We start from the raw sequence: 24,827 nt of genomic DNA, 5'->3' as shown, positions 1-24,827 counted from the left end.
TGTGTATATATGTAGAGTGCAGTGCTGTATTTACTGTGTATATATGTAGAGTGCAGTGCTGTATTTACTGTGTATATATGTAGAGTGTGGTGCTGTATTTACTGTGTATATATGTAGAGTGCTGTGCTGTATTTACTGTGTATATATGTAGAGTGCAGTGCTGTATTTACTGTGTATATATGTAGAGTGTGGTGCTGTATTTACTGTGTATATATGTAGAGTGTGGTGCTGTATTTACTGTGTATATATGTAGAGTGTGGTGCTGTATTTACTGTGTATATATGTAGAGTGCAGTGCTGTATTTACTGTGTATATATGTAGAGTGCAGTGCTGTATTTACTGTGTATATATGTAGAGTGCAGTGCTGTATTTACTGTGTATATATGTAGAGTGCAGTGCTGTATTTACTGTGTATATATGTAGAGTGTGGTGCTGTATTTACTGTGTATATATGTAGAGTGCTGTGCTGTATTTACTGTGTATATATGTAGAGTGCAGTGCTGTATTTACTGTGTATATATGTAGAGTGTGGTGCTGTATTTACTGTGTATATATGTAGAGTGTGGTGCTGTATTTACTGTGTATATATGTAGAGTGCTGTGCTGTATTTACTGTGTATATATGTAGAGTGCTGTGCTGTATTTACTGTGTATATATGTAGAGTGCAGTGCTGTATTTACTGTGTATATATGTAGAGTGCTGTGCTGTATTTACTGTGTATATGTGTAGAGTGCTGTGCTGTATTTACTGTGTATATGTGTAGAGTGCTGTGCTGTATTTACTGTGTATATGTGTAGAGTGCAGTGCTGTATTTACTGTGTATATATGTAGGGTGCGGTGCTGTATTTACTGTGTATATGTGTCGGGTGCGGTGCTGTATTTACTGTGTATATATGTAGAGTGCAGTGCTGTATTTACTGTGTATATATGTAGAGTGCAGTGCTGTATTTACTGTGTATATGTGTCGGGTGCGGTGCTGTATTTACTGTGTATATATGTAGAGTGCGGTGCTGTATTTACTGTGTATATGTGTAGAGTGAGGTGCTGTATTTACTGTGTATATGTGTCGGGTGCGGTGCTGTATTTACTGTGTATATGTGTAGAGTGCAGTGCTGTATTTACTGTGTATATATGTAGAGTGCGGTGCTGTATTTACTGTGTATATATGTAGAGTGCAGTGCTGTATTTACTGTGTATATGTGTCGGGTGCGGTGCTGTATTTACTGTGTATATATGTAGAGTGCTGTGCTGTATTTACTGTGTATATATGTAGAGTGTGGTGCTGTATTTACAGTGTATATGTGTAGAGTGCAGTGCTGTATTTACTGTGTACATGTGTAGAGTGTGGTGCTGTATTTACTGTGTATATGTGTAGAGTGTGGTGCTGTATTTACTGTGTATATGTGTAGAGTGCAGTGCTGTATTTACTGTGTATATGTGTAGAGTGTGGTGCTGTATTTACTGTGTATATATGTAGAGTGCGGTGCTGTATTTACTGTGTATATATGTAGAGTGCTGTGCTGTATTTACTGTGTATATGTGTAGAGTGCAGTGCTGTATTTACTGTGTATATATGTAGAGTGCAGTGCTGTATTTACTGTGTATATATCTAGAGTGCAGTGCTGTATTTACTGTGTATATGTGTAGAGTGTGGTGCTGTATTTACTGTGTATATGTGTAGAGTGCAGTGCTGTATTTACTGTGTACATGTGTAGAGTGCAGTGCTGTATTTACTGTGTATATGTGTAGAGTGTGGTGCTGTATTTACTGTGTATATGTGTAGAGTGCAGTGCTGTATTTACTGTGTATATGTGTAGAGTGTGGTGCTGTATTTACTGTGTATATGTGTAGAGTGCAGTGCTGTATTTACTGTGTATATGTGTAGAGTGTGGTGCTGTATTTACTGTGTATATGTGTAGAGTGCAGTGCTGTATTTACTGTGTATATGTGTAGAGTGCTGTGCTGTATTTACTGTGTATATGTGTAGAGTGCAGTGCTGTATTTACTGTGTATATGTGTAGAGTGCGGTGCTGTATTTACTGTGTATATATGTAGAGTGTGGTGCTGTATTTACTGTGTATATGTGTAGAGTGCGGTGCTGTATTTACTGTGTATATGTGTAGAGTGCGGTGCTGTATTTACTGTGTATATATGTAGAGTGCGGTGCTGTATTTACTGTGTATATGTGTAGAGTGCTGTGCTGTATTTACTGTGTATATATGTAGAGTGCGGTGCTGTATTTACTGTGTATATGTGTAGAGTGCTGTGCTGTATTTACTGTGTATATATGTAGAGTGCTGGTGCTGTATTTACTGTGTATATATGTAGAGTGCCGTGCTGTATTTACTGTGTTATATATGTAGAGTGCAGTGCTGTATTTACTGTGTATATATGTAGAGTGCGGTGCTGTATTTACTGTGTATATATGTAGAGTGCAGGTGCTGTATTTACTGTGTATATATGTAGAGTGCAGGTGCTGTATTTACTGTGTATATGTGTAGAGTGCTGTGCTGTATTTACTGTGTATATGTGTAGAGTGCGGTGCTGTATTTACTGTGTATATATGTAGAGTGCTGTGCTGTATTTACTGTGTATATGTGTCGGGTGCGGTGCTGTATTTACTGTGTATATGTGTAGAGTGCAGTGCTGTATTTACTGTGTATATATGTAGAGTGCAGTGCTGTATTTACTGTGTATATGTGTCGGGTGCGGTGCTGTATTTACTGTGTATATATGTAGAGTGCAGTGCTGTATTTACTGTGTATATATGTAGAGTGCTGTGCTGTATTTACTGTGTATATGTGTCGGGTGCGGTGCTGTATTTACTGTGTATATGTGTAGAGTGCAGTGCTGTATTTACTGTGTATATGTGTAGAGTGTGGTGCTGTATTTACTGTGTATATATGTAGAGTGCAGTGCTGTATTTACTGTGTATATGTGTAGAGTGCGGTGCTGTATTTACTGTGTATATGTGTAGAGTGCGGTGCTGTATTTACTGTGTATATGTGTAGAGTGTGGTGCTGTATTTACTGTGTATATATGTAGAGTGCAGTGCTGTATTTACTGTGTATATGTGTAGAGTGCAGTGCTGTATTTACTGTGTATATATGTAGAGTGTGGTGCTGTATTTACTGTGTATATGTGTAGAGTGCAGTGCTGTATTTACTGTGTATATATGTAGAGTGCAGTGCTGTATTTACTGTGTATATATGTAGAGTGCAGTGCTGTATTTACTGTGTATATATGTAGAGTGCAGTGCTGTATTTACTGTGTATATATGTAGAGTGCAGTGCTGTATTTACTGTGTATATATGTAGAGTGCGGTGCTGTATTTACTGTGTATATGTGTAGAGTGCAGGTGCTGTATTTACTGTGTATATGTGTAGAGTGCGGTGCTGTATTTACTGTGTATATAGTGTAGAGTGTGGTGCTGTATTTACTGTGTATATATGTAGAGTGCAGTGCTGTATTTACTGTGTATATAGTGTAGAGGTGCAGTGCTGTATTTACTGTGTATATATGTAGAGTGCAGTGCTGTATTTACTGTGTATATATGTAGAGTGCAGTGCTGTATTTACTGTGTATATATGTAGAGTGCAGTGCTGTATTTACTGTGTATATATGTAGAGTGCAGTGCTGTATTTACTGTGTATATATGTAGAGTGCAGGTGCTGTATTTACTGTGTATATATGTAGAGTGCAGTGCTGTATTTACTGTGTATATGTGTAGAGTGCAGTGCTGTATTTACTGTGTATATGTGTAGAGTGTGGTGCTGTATTTACTGTGTATATGTGTAGAGTGTGGTGCTGTATTTACTGTGTATATGTGTAGAGTGTGGTGCTGTATTTACTGTGTATATGTGTAGAGTGCAGTGCTGTATTTACTGTGTATATATGTAGAGTGCAGTGCTGTATTTACTGTGTATATGTGTAGAGTGCTGTGCTGTATTTACTGTGTATATATGTAGAGTGCGGTGCTGTATTTACTGTGTATATGTGTAGAGTGCTGTGCTGTATTTACTGTGTATATATGTAGAGTGCTGTGCTGTATTTACTGTGTATATATGTAGAGTGCGGTGCTGTATTTACTGTGTATATATGTAGAGTGCTGTGCTGTATTTACTGTGTATATGTGTCGGGTGCGGTGCTGTATTTACTGTGTATATATGTAGAGTGTGGTGCTGTATTTACTGTGTATATATGTAGAGTGCAGTGCTGTATTTACTGTGTATATATGTAGAGTGCGGTGCTGTATTTACTGTGTATATGTGTAGAGTGCGGTGCTGTATTTACTGTGTATATATGTAGAGTGCGTGCTGTATTTACTGTTTATATGTGTAGAGTGTGGGTTGCTGTAATTTACTGTGTATATGTGTAGAGTGCGGTGCTGTATTTACTGTGTATATATGTAGAGTGCAGGTGCTGTATTTACTGTGTATATGTGTAAGAGTGCGGTGCTGTATTTACTGTGTATATGTGTAGAGTGCGGTGCTGTATTTACTGTGTATATGTGTAGAGTGCGGTGCTGTATTTACTGTGTATATGTGTAGAGTGCGGTGCTGTATTTACTGTGTATATGTGTAGAGTGCAGTGCTGTATTTACTGTGTATATATCTAGAGTGCAGTGCTGTATTTACTGTGTATATGTGTAGAGTGCGGTGCTGTATTTACTGTGTATATATGTAGAGTGCGGTGCTGTATTTACTGTGTATATGTGTAGAGTGCGGTGCTGTATTTACTGTGTATATGTGTAGAGTGCGGTGCTGTATTTACTGTGTATATGTGTAGAGTGCGGTGCTGTATTTACTGTGTATATATGTAGAGTGCAGTGCTGTATTTACTGTGTATATGTGTAGAGTGCAGTGCTGTATTTACTGTGTATATGATGTAGAGTGCGGTGCTGTATTTACTGTGTATATGTGTAGAGTGCGGTGCTGTATTTACTGTGTATATATGTAGAGTGCAGTGCTGTATTTACTGTGTATATGTGTAGAGTGCAGTGCTGTATTTACTGTGTATATATGTAGAGTGCGGTGCTGTATTTACTGTGTATATATGTAGAGTGCAGTGCTGTATTTACTGTGTATATGTGTCGGGTGCGGTGCTGTATTTACTGTGTATATGTGTAGAGTGCGGTGCTGTATTTACTGTGTATATGTGTAGAGTGCAGTGCTGTATTTACTGTGTATATATGTAGAGTGCTGTGCTGTATTTACTGTGTATATATGTAGAGTGTGGTGCTGTATTTACAGTGTATATGTGTAGAGTGCAGTGCTGTATTTACTGTGTACATGTGTAGAGTGTGGTGCTGTATTTACTGTGTATATGTGTAGAGTGTGGTGCTGTATTTACTGTGTATATGTGTAGAGTGCAGTGCTGTATTTACTGTGTATATGTGTCGGGTGCGGTGCTGTATTTACTGTGTATATGTGTAGAGTGTGGTGCTGTATTTACTGTGTATATATGTAGAGTGCGGTGCTGTATTTACTGTGTATATATGTAGAGTGCAGTGCTGTATTTACTGTGTATATGTGTAGAGTGCTGTGCTGTATTTACTGTGTATATGTGTAGAGTGCAGTGCTGTATTTACTGTGTATATGTGTAGAGTGCAGTGCTGTATTTACTGTGTATATGTGTAGAGTGCGGTGCTGTATTTACTGTGTATATGTGTAGAGTGCTGTGCTGTATTTACTGTGTATATGTGTAGAGTGCGGTGCTGTATTTACTGTGTATATATGTAGAGTGCTGTGCTGTATTTACTGTGTATATATGTAGAGTGCTGTGCTGTATTTACTGTGTATATGTGTAGAGTGCGGTGCTGTATTTACTGTGTATATATGTAGAGTGCGGTGCTGTATTTACTGTGTATATATGTAGAGTGCGGTGCTGTATTTACTGTGTATATATGTAGAGTGCTGTGCTGTATTTACTGTGTATATATGTAGAGTGCGGTGCTGTATTTACTGTGTATATATGTAGAGTGCTGTGCTGTATTTACTGTGTATATATGTAGAGTGCGGTGCTGTATTTACTGTGTATATATGTAGAGTGCGGTGCTGTATTTACTGTGTATATATGTAGAGTGCGGTGCTGTATTTACTGTGTATATATGTAGAGTGCGGTGCTGTATTTACTGTGTATATATGTAGAGTGCGGTGCTGTATTTACTGTGTATATATGTAGAGTGCGGTGCTGTATTTACTGTGTATATATGTAGAGTGCGGTGCTGTATTTACTGTGTATATATGTAGAGTGCGGTGCTGTATTTACTGTGTATATGTGTAGAGTGCTGTGCTGTATTTACTGTGTATATGTGTAGAGTGCGGTGCTGTATTTACTGTGTATATATGTAGAGTGCTGTGCTGTATTTACTGTGTATATGTGTAGAGTGCTGTGCTGTATTTACTGTGTATATGTGTAGAGTGCAGTGCTGTATTTACTGTGTATATATGTAGAGTGCTGTGCTGTATTTACTGTGTATATGTGTCGGGTGCGGTGCTGTATTTACTGTGTATATATGTAGAGTGCGGTGCTGTATTTACTGTGTATATATGTAGAGTGCTGTGCTGTATTTACTGTGTATATGTGTCGGGTGCGGTGCTGTATTTACTGTGTATATGTGTAGAGTGCAGTGCTGTATTTACTGTGTATATGTGTAGAGTGCTGGTGCTGTATTTACTGTGTATATATGTAGAGTGCAGTGCTGTATTTACTGTGTATATGTGTAGAGTGCGGTGCTGTATTTACTGTGTATATGTGTAGAGTGCGGTGCTGTATTTACTGTGTATATGTGTAGAGTGTGGTGCTGTATTTACTGTGTATATATGTAGAGTGCAGTGCTGTATTTACTGTGTATATGTGTAGAGTGCGGTGCTGTATTTACTGTGTATATATGTAGAGTGTGGTGCTGTATTTACTGTGTATATATGTAGAGTGCAGTGCTGTATTTACTGTGTATATAGTGTAGAGTGCAGTGCTGTATTTACTGTGTATATATGTAGAGTGCAGTGCTGTATTTACTGTGTATATATGTAGAGTGCAGTGCTGTATTTACTGTGTATATATGTAGAGTGCGGTGCTGTATTTACTGTGTATATATGTAGAGTGCAGTGCTGTATTTACTGTGTATATATGTAGAGTGCAGTGCTGTATTTACTGTGTATATATGTAGAGTGCGGTGCTGTATTTACTGTGTATATATGTAGAGTGCAGTGCTGTATTTACTGTGTATATGTGTAGAGTGCGGTGCTGTATTTACTGTGTATATATGTAGAGTGTGGTGCTGTATTTACTGTGTATATATGTAGAGTGCAGTGCTGTATTTACTGTGTATATATGTAGAGTGCAGTGCTGTATTTACTGTGTATATATGTAGAGTGCAGTGCTGTATTTACTGTGTATATATGTAGAGTGCAGTGCTGTATTTACTGTGTATATATGTAGAGTGCAGTGCTGTATTTACTGTGTATATGTGTAGAGTGCTGTGCTGTATTTACTGTGTATATATGTAGAGTGTGGTGCTGTATTTACTGTGTATATATGTAGAGTGCAGTGCTGTATTTACTGTGTATATATGTAGAGTGCAGTGCTGTATTTACTGTGTATATATGTAGAGTGCAGTGCTGTATTTACTGTGTATATATGTAGAGTGCAGTGCTGTATTTACTGTGTATATATGTAGAGTGCAGTGCTGTATTTACTGTGTATATATGTAGAGTGCAGTGCTGTATTTACTGTGTATATATGTAGAGTGCAGTGCTGTATTTACTGTGTATATATGTAGAGTGCTGTGCTGTATTTACTGTGTATATGTGTAGAGTGCAGTGCTGTATTTACTGTGTATATGTGTAGAGTGTGGTGCTGTATTTACTGTGTATATGTGTAGAGTGTGGTGCTGTATTTACTGTGTATATGTGTAGAGTGCGGTGCTGTATTTACTGTGTATATGTGTAGAGTGCGGTGCTGTATTTACTGTGTATATGTGTAGAGTGTGGTGCTGTATTTACTGTGTATATGTGTAGAGTGCGGTGCTGTATTTACTGTGTATATGTGTAGAGTGTGGTGCTGTATTTACTGTGTATATATGTAGAGTGCAGTGCTGTATTTACTGTGTATATGTGTAGAGTGTGGTGCTGTATTTACTGTGTATATGTGTAGAGTGTGGTGCTGTATTTACTGTGTATATGTGTAGAGTGCGGTGCTGTATTTACTGTGTATATGTGTAGAGTGTGGTGCTGTATTTACTGTGTATATATGTAGAGTGCAGTGCTGTATTTACTGTGTATATGTGTAGAGTGCGGTGCTGTATTTACTGTGTATATGTGTAGAGTGCGGTGCTGTATTTACTGTGTATATGTGTAGAGTGCTGTGCTGTATTTACTGTGTATATATGTAGAGTGCAGTGCTGTATTTACTGTGTATATGTGTAGAGTGCTGTGCTGTATTTACTGTGTATATATGTAGAGTGCGGTGCTGTATTTACTGTGTATATATGTAGAGTGCGGTGCTGTATTTACTGTGTATATATGTAGAGTGCTGTGCTGTATTTACTGTGTATATGTGTCGGGTGCGGTGCTGTATTTACTGTGTATATATGTAGAGTGTGGTGCTGTATTTACTGTGTATATGTGTAGAGTGCGGTGCTGTATTTACTGTGTATATGTGTAGAGTGTGGTGCTGTATTTACTGTGTATATGTGTAGAGTGTGGTGCTGTATTTACTGTGTATATATGTAGAGTGCAGTGCTGTATTTACTGTGTATATGTGTAGAGTGTGGTGCTGTATTTACTGTGTATATATGTAGAGTGCTGTGCTGTATTTACTGTGTATATATGTAGAGTGCAGTGCTGTATTTACTGTGTATATGTGTAGAGTGCGGTGCTGTATTTACTGTGTATATGTGTAGAGTGCGGTGCTGTATTTACTGTGTATATGTGTAGAGTGCGGTGCTGTATTTACTGTGTATATGTGTAGAGTGCGGTGCTGTATTTACTGTGTATATGTGTAGAGTGCGGTGCTGTATTTACTGTGTATATGTGTAGAGTGTGGTGCTGTATTTACTGTGTATATATGTAGAGTGCAGTGCTGTATTTACTGTGTATATGTGTAGAGTGCAGTGCTGTATTTACTGTGTATATGTGTAGAGTGCGGTGCTGTATTTACTGTGTATATATGTAGAGTGCGGTGCTGTATTTACTGTGTATATGTGTAGAGTGTGGTGCTGTATTTACTGTGTATATGTGTAGAGTGTGGTGCTGTATTTACTGTGTATATATGTAGAGTGCAGTGCTGTATTTACTGTGTATATGTGTAGAGTGCGGTGCTGTATTTACTGTGTATATATGTAGAGTGCTGTGCTGTATTTACTGTGTATATGTGTAGAGTGCAGTGCTGTATTTACTGTGTATATATGTAGAGTGCTGTGCTGTATTTACTGTGTATATGTGTAGAGTGCGGTGCTGTATTTACTGTGTATATATGTAGAGTGCAGTGCTGTATTTACTGTGTATATGTGTAGAGTGCGGTGCTGTATTTACTGTGTATATATGTAGAGTGCAGTGCTGTATTTACTGTGTATATATGTAGAGTGCTGTGCTGTATTTACTGTGTATATGTGTAGAGTGCAGTGCTGTATTTACTGTGTATATATGTAGAGTGCTGTGCTGTATTTACTGTGTATATGTGTAGAGTGCTGTGCTGTATTTACTGTGTATATGTGTAGAGTGCAGTGCTGTATTTACTGTGTATATATGTAGAGTGCAGTGCTGTATTTACTGTGTATATGTGTAGAGTGCAGTGCTGTATTTACTGTGTATATGTGTAGAGTGCGGTGCTGTATTTACTGTGTATATATGTAGAGTGCGGTGCTGTATTTACTGTGTATATATGTAGAGTGCGGTGCTGTATTTACTGTGTATATATGTAGAGTGCGGTGCTGTATTTACTGTGTATATATGTAGAGTGCGGTGCTGTATTTACTGTGTATATATGTAGAGTGCGGTGCTGTATTTACTGTGTATATGTGTAGAGTGCGGTGCTGTATTTACTGTGTATATGTGTAGAGTGCGGTGCTGTATTTACTGTGTATATATGTAGAGTGCGGTGCTGTATTTACTGTGTATATATGTAGAGTGCGGTGCTGTATTTACTGTGTATATATGTAGAGTGCGGTGCTGTATTTACTGTGTATATATGTAGAGTGTGGTGCTGTATTTACTGTGTATATGTGTAGAGTGCAGTGCTGTATTTACTGTGTATATGTGTAGAGTGCGGTGCTGTATTTACTGTGTATATGTGTAGAGTGCGGTGCTGTATTTACTGTGTATATGTGTAGAGTGCGGTGCTGTATTTACTGTGTATATGTGTAGAGTGCGGTGCTGTATTTACTGTGTATATGTGTAGAGTGCAGTGCTGTATTTACTGTGTATATATGTAGAGTGCGGTGCTGTATTTACTGTGTATATGTGTAGAGTGTGGTGCTGTATTTACTGTGTATATATGTAGAGTGCAGTGCTGTATTTACTGTGTATATATGTAGAGTGCTGTGCTGTATTTACTGTGTATATATGTAGAGTGCTGTGCTGTATTTACTGTGTATATGTGTAGAGTGTGGTGCTGTATTTACTGTGTATATATGTAGAGTGCAGTGCTGTATTTACTGTGTATATATGTAGAGTGCTGTGCTGTATTTACTGTGTATATATGTAGAGTGCTGTGCTGTATTTACTGTGTATATGTGTAGAGTGCAGTGCTGTATTTACTGTATATATGTGTAGAGTGCAGTGCTGTATTTACTGTGTACATGTGTAGAGTGCAGTGCTGTATTTACTGTGTACATGTGTAGAGTGCAGTGCTTACTCTGGCAGTGCTGACGGTTTGGTGACTCTCGGATGACGAGGTACTTGGACTGTGGGACACTACAGATATGGTGTCTCCATGGCGATGTCGCAGTTTCATGGATTCAATCTCTCTCTTCAAAACCAAATTGTCAAATGTGACCAAATCTTGTGGGGAAATGAGAGGCCGTAGCTCAGACAGAAGTGAGAACTGGTTGAGATGAGAAGATCACATCAAATTCAAATTTGTAAAGTAACAGTCGCATCAATCTTCTCAACATGACAATTAGTAACAGTACAACAACGCTGCTCTGTTATTTACTTTCAGTATTAGTCTGGCAGGCAGTGAGAACAGCATAATAAATGGGCTGAACTGCAGGACATGAAAGCATAGGGGACTACCTGGTGCTGCTGGGAAACTCTCTCATACAGCCGCAGTAAGAGCGGGTGTGCATGTGATCAGTTAGACTGAACCAACCGCCATGTCAGCTTACTGTGCCCCACTCACCCCCTCCCTGCCTGCCAGTTTCTGCTCCCAATAAAGGGCACTATAAATGGCTACCTACACTTACCTACTTACCCTACTCCCTATACCACCACCATAAATGGCTACCTATACTTACCTACTTAACCTACATCTTATAACACCACCATAAATGGCTACCTATACTTACCTACTTACCCTACTCCCTATACCACCACCATAAATTGCTACCTACACTTACCTACTTACCCTACGTCTTATAACACCACCATAAATGGCTACCTATACTTACCTACTTACCCTACTCCCTATACCACCACGATAAATGGCTACCTATACTTACCTACTTACCCTACGTCTTATAACGCCACCATAAATGGCTACCTATACTTACCTACTTACCCTACTCCCTATACCACCACCATAAATTGCTACCTACACTTACCTACTTACCCAACTTCTTATAACACCCCCATAAATGGCTACCTACACTTACCTTCTTACTGTACTTCTTATAAGAACACCATATAAGGCTACCTACACTTACCTTCTTACACTACTTCTTATAACACCACCATAAATGGCTACCTATACCAACCTACTTACCCTACTTCTTATAACACCACCTTAAATGGCTACCTATACCAACCTACTTACCCTACTTCTTATAACACCACCATAAATGGCTACCTACACTAACCTACTTAAATGTATTTATTTCCAGATATGGTGAGTCCACGGAATCATCAATTACTTTTAGGAATATAAAAATAACACAAAAGTGTAGAGGTGCCTGAGGTTTTAGAAAAAATAACTGTCTTATACAAAGGGTGGGCTGTGGACTCACCATATCCGGAAATAAATACATTTATCAGGTAAGCATAAATTATGTTTTCTTTTCTAAGACATGGTGAGTCCACAGAATCATCAATTACTAGTGGGAATCAATATCCAAGCTAGAGGACACAGATGATAAGGGAGGTGCAAGACAGGTAGACCTAAACAGAAGACACCACTGCCTGAAGAACCCTTCTCCGCAAATAAGCCTAAGTCGAGGCAAACGTATAAAATTTCTAAAACTTTGAAATGCCCAGGAAGAAGAAACAGCCCTCGTGGAATGAGCAGTGCTTCTCTCAGGAGGTTGCTGTCCAGCAGTCTCATAGGCCAAACGAATAATAATACTCCTTAGCCAAAGAGAAAGAGAAGTAGCCGTAGCTTTCTGACCCTTGCGCTTCCCAGAAAAACAAACAAGCAAATCAGAAGACTGACGAAAGTCCTTAGTCGCCTGAAGCTAAAACTTCAAAGCACGCACAACATCTAGGTTGTGCAATAAACGCTCCTTAGGAGAAGAAGGATTAGGACACAAAGAAGGAACCACAATCTCCTGATTAATATTCTTGTTTGAAACAACCTTAAGTAGGAAACCAAATTTAGAACGTAGAACCACCTTATCAGAATGAAAAATAAGATAAGGAGAATCAAACTGCAGAGCCGAGAGTTCTGAAACTCTCCGAGCATAAGAAATAGCAACAAGAAACAAAACCTTCCAAGATAACATCTTAATATCTAAGGAGTGCATAGGTTCAAATGGAGCCTGCTGTAAAACTCTAAGAACAAGGTTAAGACTCCAGGGAGGAGTAACGGGCTTAAACAAAGCCTTGATCCTAACCAAGGCCTGACAAAAAGATTGTACGTCTGGCGCATCCGCCAAACGCTTATGCAATAAAATAGACAATGCAGAAATCTGACCTTTCAGTGTACTAGCTGACAAACCCTTCTCCAGACCCTCCTGGCGAAAAGACAAAATCCTAAGAATCCTAACTCTACTCCAAGAGTAGCCTCTGGATTCACACCAATACAGATATTTACGCCATATCTTATTGTAAATCTTTCATGTCACAGGCTTACGAGCCTGATTCATGGTCTCAATGACCGACTCTGAAAACCCACGCTTAGATAAAATCAAGCATTCAATCTCCAAACAGTCAGCTTCAGAGAAACGAGATTTGGATGAAGAAAAGGACCCTGAAGTAGAAGGTCCTTCCTAAGAGGGAGTCTCCATGGAGGTAGAGACTTAATTTCTACTAGATCTACATACCAGATCCTGTGAGGCCACGCCGGAGCTATGAGAATCACCAACGCCCTCTCCTGCTTGATCCGAGCAATGACTTTTGGCAGGAGCGCGAACAGAGGAAAAATGTAAGCTAGACTGAAATTCCAAGGGACCGCTAGAGCATCTATCAAGAAAGCCTGTGGATCCATTGACCTCGAGCCGTACCTCAGAAGCTTAGCATTCTGCCGAGAAGCCATGACATCCAGTTCTGGCTGCCCCCAATTGAGGATTAAACTGAAAAATACTTCTGGATAGAGTTCCCACTCCCCCGGATGAAAAGTCTGTCGGCTCAGAAAATCCGCCTCCCAATTGTCCACTTCTGGGATGTGGATCGCAGAAAGACAACAGTTGTGAGACTCCGCCCACTGGATTATCCGGGCCACCTCTGTCATGGCCAAGGAACTCCAAGTTCCCCCCTGGTGGTTGATGTACACCACCGATGTTATGTTGTCCGAATGGAACCTGATAAACCGGGCTAAGGCTAACTGAGGCCAGGCCAGTAGAGCATTGAAAATTGCTCTCAGTTCTAGAATGTTTATAGGCAGAACTGACTCCTCCTGAGTCCAAAGACCCTGAGTCTTCAATGACCCCCAAATTGCTCCCCAACCTTGAAGGCTGGCATCCATGGTCACGATCACCAAGGAAGGTCTGCAAAAGCAAGTTCTCTGGGAGAGGTGTTCCTGAGACAACCATCACAGAAGAGAGTCCCTTGTCGCCTGATCCAGAACTATTTGCGGAGACAGATCCGCATAGTCCCCGTTCCATTGCCTTAACATGCATAACTGCAGAGGTCTGAGATGGAACCGAGCAAACGGAATGATGTCTATGAAAGTTACCATCAGACCAATTACCTCCATACATAGAGCCACTGACGGCCGAGGAGAGGACTGAAGGACAAGACAAGAGCCAAAGATCTTTGTTTTTCTGACCTCTGTCAGAAATATCTTCATTAGTAGGGAGTCTATTATGGTCCCTAAAAACACTACTCTTGTAGCTGGGATCAGAGAAATCTTTCCCATATTCACCTTCCAACCATGGGAGCGAAGAAAAGATAACAAGATCTCCGTATGAGAGTTTGCTTGTTGAAAAGACGGCGCCTGAACCTGAATTTCGTCCAGGTAAGGCACTACTGCAATGTCCTGAGACCGGATCACTGCCAAAAGAGCCCCCAGGACCTTTGAGAAAATTCTGGGAGCTGTGGCAAGGCTGAATGGAAGAGCCACAAACTGAAAATGATTGTCTAAGAAAGCAAACCTTAGAAACTTGTCATGATCCCAGTGAATGGGAACATGAAGGTACGCATCCTTTAAGTCTATCGTTGTCATAAACTGACCCTCTTGAACCAAAGGAAGAATGGAACGTATAGTCTCCATCTTGAAGGACGGTACTCCGAGGAACTTGTTTAAAGACTTTAGGTCTAAAATAGGTCTGAAAGTCCCCTCTTTCTTGGGAACCACAAACAGATTTGAATAAAATCCCAGACCCTGTTCCTGCGGAGGAACTGGAACTATAACTTCCAGAGCAAAAAGATCCTTGATACAATTTAAGAACGCCTCTCTCTTTATCTGGTCTACAGATAATCTTGAGAGAAGAAACCTGCCTCGGGGAGGAAACGTCTTGAATTCTATCTTGTACCCCTGAGATACAATTTCCACGGCCCACAGGTCTGGGACATCTCGTATCCAAGCCTGAGCAAATAGAGAAAGCCTGCCCCTACTAGATCTATTCTATTTCCAGCCGCAGGTTTCTTAGACTGTTATCCCTTGTTCCAAGACTGACTAGACTTCCAGTAAGACTTGGATAGTTCCTGATTGGAAGAGGAAGCGGAGGATTTACCTTTAAAGTTACGAAAGGAACGAAAATTACTATGACGCCCTTTCTGCCTATTCTTCTTATCCTGAGGAAGAAAAGATCCCTTTCCTCCTGTGATATCTGTAATAATTTCAGCCAAACAAGGTCTTACCCTTGTAGGGAATAGCTAATAACTTAGACTTAGATGAAATATCCGCAGACCAGGATTTTAACCAAAGGTCTCTGCGAGCTAGAACCGCAAAACCAGACATTTTTGCTCCTAGTTTAATGACGTTTAAGGAAGCATCCTTAATAAAGGAATTGGCTAACTTAAGAGCCTTAATCCTGTCCTGGATCTCCTCAAGAGGAGTATCTGTCTATATAGAATCAGACAAGGCATAAAACCAGTAAGCTGCAGCGCTGGTAAAAGTAGCAATATACACCGCAGGCTGCCATTGAAGACCTTGATGAACATATATTTTCTTTAATAATGCCTCCAATTTCTTATCCATTGGATTTTTAAAGGAACAACTATCCTTAATTGGAATAGTGGTCCTCTTAGCCAAAGTGGAAATAGCTCCTTCCACCTTAGGAACCGTTTGCCACAACTCTTTAATAGAGTCAGCTATAGGAAAATGTATTAAAAATATGAGATGGAGAAAAAGGAATACCAGGTCTCTCCCACTCCCGTGCAATAATCTCATAAGCACGGTCTGAAACAGGAAATACAGGAAATACCTCCACAGAGGGAACATCAAAATACTTGTTCAGCTTACTAGACTTCTTAGGGTTAACAACGATAGTAGTATCGGAGTCATCCAAGGTAGCCAAAACCTCCTTAAGTAACAAGCAGAGGTGTTCCGGCTTAAATCTGATGGACACAACTTCAGCATCAGCAGAAGGAATTTTTACTGCCTGAATCCGAGATTTCACCCTCAGATGCAACCGAAGAATCTTCATCCTCAGACTTCTGAGAGGAAATACTTTGATTAGACACCAAAACTTCACCTCCACCTGCACTGCAGGCAAAGAGAATGGCTGGGGATTATGGGTAAGGGAAGTGACATATATAGCAGCCTTGCTGTAGTGCTCTTTGCCTCCTCTTTATTCCCACTAGTAATTGATGATTCTGTGGACTCAACATATCTTAGGAAAGAAATAAATGGCTACCTATACTTACCTAATTAATCATCTCCCTATTACACTAAAATACATGGCTACCTATACTTACCTACTTAATCATATCCCATTACACTAAAATAAAAGGCTACCTATACTTACCTACTTAATCATCTCCCTATTACACTAAAATAAAGGGCTACCTATACTCCTTACATAATTTCTCTCTATAACTTCATTATTATCTGCTCCTAATGTTGAATGCTCTGAAAACTGCCCCCTGATTCCTATAAAAAATCTTAGAGCCATCCCACACTGTATGATAACACAAATGTGCTTCCTGTTACCTTGGCTTGAGTGTTGAGAAGCTCAAACAAGGCCATAGTGAGTGCGTTTACTGGGATGTGCCTTTCTCTGTATTGCTGCAGATAGTAGGACATAGTGCTCCTCTCGGGCTCAGTGAGAAGCAGTCTGGCTCGTTCCTCCAGCAGTGCTAAGTTCTGATTACCCAGACTGCTCAGTGTGACCTGTGACCCTGCAGGCCCCCGATAGAACAGAGGCTGTGGAAAAGCAAATAAGCATGGTCAGTTCTGCAGACAAGAAATCAAAAATCTAATGTGTATTTAGCAAGTTGCTTTTCAAGGGGTTTTCAGATTCAAAACCATTAGAATCCATTTGAAAACTCCACAATAACCCCATATCACAAGCTTTTCAATACTTTGCATGGGGAGAATTTGACACCAGCATTCTATTCCGCCAGTAAACTTTTTCCTTAAAAGCTTTTTAACAGATGTTTGGACTTTTCAAGTACACTTTTGACTTGCTAAAACCCTATTTTGCATTTATTGAGGATACCTTTTTTTATGTCTTTTAAAAAGACATTTTAAGGATTAAACTTTAGAATAAGGTTGTGGGGGATTAGTTGGAGTTAAGTGATGACAGATATAGTCCCCTTATTTGTATTACAATACATATATTTTGTATCTATATGTTATATTAAGTATCACCAAATGGGATCAGTATCTGATGTGGGATCTCAGAGAACAGAACTAAACAACTAGAGAACCTAATTGTATGAGGAATACATTAGGATTCATAGCAGAGATTACCACAAATTGTATATCATATGAACTCCAAGTAATGGATTCAGATAAAGATTACACTATATATTTAAAAAGTTCCATAACATTCATACCTTAAGTCTTTATTAGTATAACTAGGAACCAACATTCACACAATAGTAGCGAGAAAAGAGTTAAAAACACTTAAACCCAGTCAAGAGTAATTACTTATGTGCTTATAAAGCCAAGAAGTATATAAATATACATGGGCCCACTTACAAATATTCTAGAATAAGCTAAGCCCTTACAATCCGAGGGCTGATTTACTTCTAAGTATTAGTATATAATCTTGGTAGGCACCATGAATAACAAACAATTAGCGAGAGAATTATTATTTAGACATAGGCAAGTAAATTAAAAATGGCAGACAGGAGAGACAACGCTACTCCTGCTGGACCCCTGACGCGCGTTTCACAGAACGCTTCCTCAGAGGGGGTGCGGGCCGCCGCTACTCAGCGTTATTTATGAGACTGTTGAGCATACCTTCCAGGCAAGATTGGTTGCCCTTTGTGAGTGAAATATCAATCAATCCTGTTAACTCTGACGTGTAGGATCTTACAACGTAACAGGGGAGTGTGAATCGTAAGGCGTATCTTCAGTAATGATTGAACCAATCAAAGGATATATGCTGGGGGGGGGGTGTACTGTTCTGTGACGATTGGATGATCGCAGAGTAGTGTAAACAACAGATTCTATTTAACTTACGATAATACCAATGATCGTATTAAATAAGCATACAAATGTGGACGTAAGAGTCATTATAAACCCAATAAGAAATAAGGGATGGTATGACCGATCGTTTGTTATGATGAAAGAAATAAAAACTTAATGCAAAGTGGTGTCATGTTATTATTCGGATACACACTTGTAAAAATCATATGAATGAATGTGTAATCATGCCGTGATATCAGAGAATTCCTAAACGATGTGCTTTAACTGAATAGGTATGTATAGTGTGATTATAATCGATTATACTATCTGAGACTATATTCAACATGTTAATTGAAGTTATCAAGACAAACGCTCACTGCTAATACGGCAAGTAGCCAAAAGGATATTATGCTATATATGTTAATACTAGCAATCGATATGTGAGTGTTTATGACAACTTATAAGTTATAGTTATTAGATATTCACAGACAGTAACATATACATAGGTGATTCAAAATTACAGCTTATTTAGGGGCTCATATTTGCAAGAAGGATGGATAGAAGAAACAGAATCAGTATAGGCATTATTATTATGTCCCCTCTAGATTCTATCTTTAATTCAATAGATTTAACAAATCCTCTTGTAAAATAATCATTCATATAAAACATAATAACGTGTACAGTTGACATTTTTGGTTATTGTTGTTTAATATAATACTCTATAGTTATCTGACTGAAAACATCATAAGATGGTCTGAGTGTTATTTAAATTATATTAACGTTATCAAACGTAGCTGACCTAAAAATGATTTTCACTGATAAAGGAACAGAGAATGAGGATTAGAAAAGTGTCGTATTATATATTAAGAATGGCCTCTTACTGTTGCGCCGTTATCATCAAAGGCTGAGTGCCTTAATAATCATAAAACTAAATGACAATGAAGATTCATGTCAAAAATTGCTACTTATAGATTCCAATAAGGGATGAATTCAAAAGTGATAAGTGCTTAGGATGACCTCATAATATTAGAAGTCATTAAAATGTGATAAAGTGCTAAAAAGTTAGTCGAGAATGAGAATAAAATACACGAGACATATGTAACATTCTAGTTACATATTATAATGAAGAAATAAAATAATTATTTATTGCGTGTCAGTGCTCAAATATTTACTATAATAGGATTTAATTACCTATGATCATCTTGATCAGTGACATGTAAGGAGAGCTTTACAAAAAATGTATAAAAGATTAATTCCACAAAAGGAATTAAGTGTGAATCAAGACTATGAAGTGATACTTACAAAGAAACACCAATAAATGGTAGCGTTCTTATGAGACCTAAATAAAGTCGTGAGATTAATAACACAAACATTATATTCTTATGTAAAGTGCAATGTGAAGGAGATAGTGATGTGTTTTAGTGCTGATAAATGAAATATGTTTATTTTAAAGAACCCTTCAGAAATTACATACTGTATATATTTACAGCAATGTCTGGAGTTCATGGAAATATTGGCAAGGTTGCATACATTTTTGCTTAATTTTAAGTAAAAGAGCCAAGTACAGTAAGTATGTTAGGTGTCCAGTCAGATATTATGTGGTCAGTTGAGTTATAAGTATACAAAATAATTATTAAAATCATTCATACCAAAGGGTTTGACAGCATTTAGAGAATAAATCCACTTACATTCCAGTTTTAATAAGGCTTTTTCAATGTTTCCACCTCTTATGCCTGGAAATGCTTTCTGGATCACTGTATATTTTACATCTTTAGGTGAACCGTTGTGATGTAACAGAAAATGTTTTGCAACTGAGGTCATTTTTTTACCTTTGTCTTTGTCTCTCTGAGCATATTTAATGTTGTAGACATGTTCTAGGATACGTGTCTTTACCTCCCTTGTAGTCATGCCAACATAGGCCACCTGGCATGAGCAGTAGAGTACATACACTACTCCTATGGTTTTACATGAGAAGCGTGCTGGGAGTTTGTATAGTCTCTCTGTTTTATCAGTTATTGTTTTAGTTTTCAATACATATTTACAAGCTGGACATGTACTACAAGGGTACATGCCAGGATCCGTGTCTTTTCTCTTGGCAGATCTCACAAAGTGGCTAGATACCAGTTTGTAATATTTTCCAGTAGTCGTTGATAATTTTGATAATGTGTGGCATTTGGGGGTTATATGTTGTTATCAGCCTTGGACAGGATTCTCTAAGAATTTTTGCCTTAGGGATCAGTAATTCATCTCTGCTTTTTCTTAGTGCCTTGTACTTTGCTCTTTTTATGGATTTCTTACTATATCCTCTTGCAGTTAGTCTCTGTGTTAAGGCTATACTTTATGACATATAAATCTCAGTGCTGGTACAGTTACGGCGAAGTCTTAGAAATTCACCGTAAGGTATAGCTTTTAAAGTACTTGGTGAGTGGGCACTGGTATGGTGTAAGAGCGTGTTAGTCGCTGTTTCTTTTCTGTATATTGTGGTATTGATTAATCCTTCATTGTTTTTGAATATCTTTAGGTCCAAAAAGCATATTTCATGATGATTAGCTTCATGAGTTAGTTTTATATTGAGATCATTCTCATTGATTTCCTTCATGAAGGCTTCTAATTTTTTATGAGACCCTTCCCAGATAAAAATACATCATCTATATATCTTAACCACATGGGGATGTGTTCAGTATATGTTTTAAGATGATCTGAAAATACATAGAATAATTCCCAATAGCCAAGAAATAAGTTCGCGTATGTTGGCGCACAGGCTTTACCCATGGCGGTACCCTGTGTTTGTAAAAAATATCTATCATTGAAAGTGAAAAAGTTATGTGTTAGGACAAACTCCAAAAGTTGAATTATGAACTCATTATGTTTATCATTATCATTATTATTTGAGGCCAGATAATATTTGATAGCTTTAATTCCATCTTCATGTTTGATATTCGTATATAGCGACTCAACGTCCGCAGTGACTAGCCACATATCCTCAGTTTGATATTTTGCAACATTTGCAATACCTCCATTGTGTCACGTACATAAGAAGGTAACGTGGTAAGATATTCTCTTAATCTAAGATCAACAAATTTGCTTGCATTTTCAGTTAGGTTATCGTTACCTGACACAATGGGTCTTCCGGGAGGTATGGATGAGTTCTTATGCACTTTCGGTAGAAAGTATAGAGTAGCAATTTTAGGATTTTCCTTCATCAGAAACTTTTTTTCTGAATTTGATAATATATTTGCTTCCCAGGCATTTTTTATCATTCTATTATATTGGATGAGGTATGAACTCTGAGGATTAAATATTAACTGTTTATAGCATGACTGGTTAGATAGCTGTTTTTTGGCTTCATCCATATACATTTTGTTGTGGCCAAAGCCTTTATCTGATGGCTTGATTTGAACATCATGCCACGATTCGATCTCTTTTAGTGCATTGATTTCATCAATGTTCAGGTTGCGTTTTGTACTGTATATGGGTAGTTCTTCAATTTTTTTACACACCATTTTACAAAAAATTTGTATCTCAGGAGATATAGAGAAAGACGGTACATAAGTAGATTTTGGTTTTACATTAGATTTCCAGGTGCATGAGGTCAGTGATGACTCTTCAGCATAATTGGTTGTATTATTGGCTGTTTGAGTATCAGTGCCAGTTTCAGATAGTTCTTGCAGAATATCTGCTGTTAATAAATCTTCTTGTTTTGTAGATGATACATTTATATAGCCCATATGGGAGTGTTTTTGTAACAATGGATAGTTTTGCTTATTTGTTTTAATAACATTGTGCTGATTTTCAGACTCCTAACCAAGCCCCAAAGTATTAGATGTATACTGATGTCTACAGATGCTTGTATAATCTGTCTTTTCATATGCAGGGAAGGGGGTGGGGGGTGTCTGTTCTTCCTAATTGCCCAGCCTTTTTCAGTGGGTGTCCCAGCCTAACCTCATCGACAGTGCTAAACTGGGAGCTTCTAAGTAAGTTTTTAAAAGGTTTTAGGCTGGATTTTTAGATCAGTATCTGTGCATATTATTCTTTATAGTAGTGACATGCAGTTATATGAACATTGATGTACATTGTCCCTTTAATAACCCTTTAAGCAATCATATCATTTTGAATTCAAACATATTTGTTTATTCAAAATGTGATTAAATCCCCAAAGCTGCTATACAAATCCCCAAAGCTGCTATACAAGAGAATACAGGTGGATTGAATAGTGATTATTGGGGTTGTAATGCATGTTACTGGTATTAGGGACAAAAACATCAATGCTGTGCTAGCATAAATAGGTGACATCGCTCTGTGGTCACTAGGGGTTAGCCCTGCTTCGTGTATGTTACTGGAAGTTGAGTGACACAGCTAGTGAAAAAAAATCATTGCTTTGTGTGTGTGACTAGTAGCCAAGGGGGTTAAATCACTGCTGTAAATAGTTGTGTGTCAGATCTTACAACATGGTGACACTACAGTATTAGATGTGATGGTAGGAAATGCTGTACTCTACAAATTACTGACTGCAGCATCTCAGACAATTGTTCTCCCCATGACATCACACAGCATATTGCTCTATAAATTTACTATAAAGATATAGATTTCATAACAGCTAACCTTCATCTGTTTGTCAGACAAGGAGTCCCATGAAGCCCTGCAGAAAAGAAAAAAACAACCAACCTCAGATCCACAGTGATATGTACAACCAGATACATAATATGTGTTATATGTCATATCAGATCCACACTGTGCACGGCACATCCTGTCATATACACATAGTGCAAGGCACATCCTGTCATATACACACAGTCACACACTGTGCACGGCACATCCTGTCATATACACACAGTCACACACTGTGCACGGCACATCCTGTCATATACACACAGTCACACACTGTGCACGGCACATCCTGTCATATACACACAGTCACACACTGTGCACGGCACATCCTGTCATATACACACAGTCACACACTGTGCACGGCACATCCTGTCATATACACACAGTCACACACTGTGCACGGCACATCCTGTCATATACACACAGTCACACACTGTGCACGGCACATCCTGTCATATACACACAGTCACACACTGTGCACGGCACATCATGTCATATACACACAGTCACACACTGTGCACGGCACATCCTGTCATATACACACAGTCACACACTGTGCACGACACATCCTGTCATATACACACAGTCACACACTGTGCACGGCACATCCTGTCATATACACACAGTCACACACTGTGCACGGCACATCCTGTCATATACACACAGTCACACACTGTGCACGGCACATCATGTCATATACACACAGTCACACACTGTGCACGGCACATCCTGTCATATACACACAGTCACACACTGTGCACGACACATCCTGTCATATACACACAATCACACACTGTGCACGGCACATCATGTCATATACACACAGTCACACACTGTGCACGGCACATCCTGTCATATACACACAGTCACACACTGTGCACGACACATCCTGTCATATACACACAATCACACACTGTGCACGGCACATCCTGTCATATACACACAGTCACACACTGTGCACGGCACATCCTGTCATATACACACAGTCACACACTGTGCACGGCACATCCTGTCATATACACACAGTCACACATTGTGCACGGCACATCCTGTCATATACACACAGTCACACACTGTGCACGGCACATCCTGTCATATACACACAATCACACACTGTGCACGGCACATCCTGTCATATACACACAGTCACACACTGTGCACGGCACATCATGTCATATACACACAGTCACACACTGTGCACGGCACATCCTGTCATATACACACAGTCACACACTGTGCACGACACATCCTGTCATATACACACAGTCACACACTGTGCACGGCACATCCTGTCATATACACACAGTCACACACTGTGCACGACACATCCTGTCATATACACACAGTCACACACTGTGCACGGCACATCCTGTCATATACACACAGTCACACACTGTGCACGGCACATCCTGTCATATACACACAGTCACACACTGTGCACGACACATCCTGTCATATACACACAATCACACATTGTGCACGGCACATCCTGTCATATACACACAGTCACACACTGTGCACGGCACATCCTGTCATATACACACAATCACACACTGTGCACGGCACATCCTGTCATATACACACAGTCACACATTGTGCACGGCACATCCTGTCATATACACACAGTCACACACTGTGCACGGCACATCCTGTCATATACACACAATCACACACTGTGCACGGCACATCCTGTCATATACACACAGTCACACACTGTGCACGGCACATCATGTCATATACACACAGTCACACACTGTGCACGGCACATCCTGTCATATACACACAGTCACACACTGTGCACGACACATCCTGTCATATACACACAGTCACACACTGTGCACGGCACATCCTGTCATATACACACAGTCACACACTGTGCACGGCACATCCTGTCATATACACACAGTCACACACTGTGCACGACACATCCTGTCATATACACACAGTCACACACTGTGCACGGCACATCCTGTCATATACACACAGTCACACACTGTGCACGACACATCCTGTCATATACACACAGTCACACACTGTGCACGGCACATCCTGTCATATACACACAGTCACACACTGTGCACGACACATCCTGTCATATACACATA

General features: G+C 39.2%; 1 protein-coding gene across 1 annotated transcript in view; it reads right to left on the bottom strand.

Annotated features, from left to right (window-relative positions):
• The window catches only part of WHRN (whirlin), a 345,573-nt gene that overhangs the window by 166,166 nt on the left and 154,580 nt on the right, over positions 1-24,827 (bottom strand). The window contains 3 exon segments of the mRNA XM_053695486.1: positions 10,858-11,046; positions 16,690-16,902; positions 22,717-22,753. Of these exon segments, the coding sequence (XP_053551461.1) occupies positions 10,858-11,046; positions 16,690-16,902; positions 22,717-22,753 (439 nt within the window).

The sequence above is a fragment of the Bombina bombina genome, chromosome 12, assembly GCF_027579735.1.
Source record: "Bombina bombina isolate aBomBom1 chromosome 12, aBomBom1.pri, whole genome shotgun sequence".
Lineage (NCBI taxonomy): Eukaryota > Metazoa > Chordata > Amphibia > Anura > Bombinatoridae > Bombina > Bombina bombina.
The sequence above is the reverse complement of the archived record's forward strand: the minus strand, read 5'-3'. Positions and strand labels throughout refer to the sequence as shown.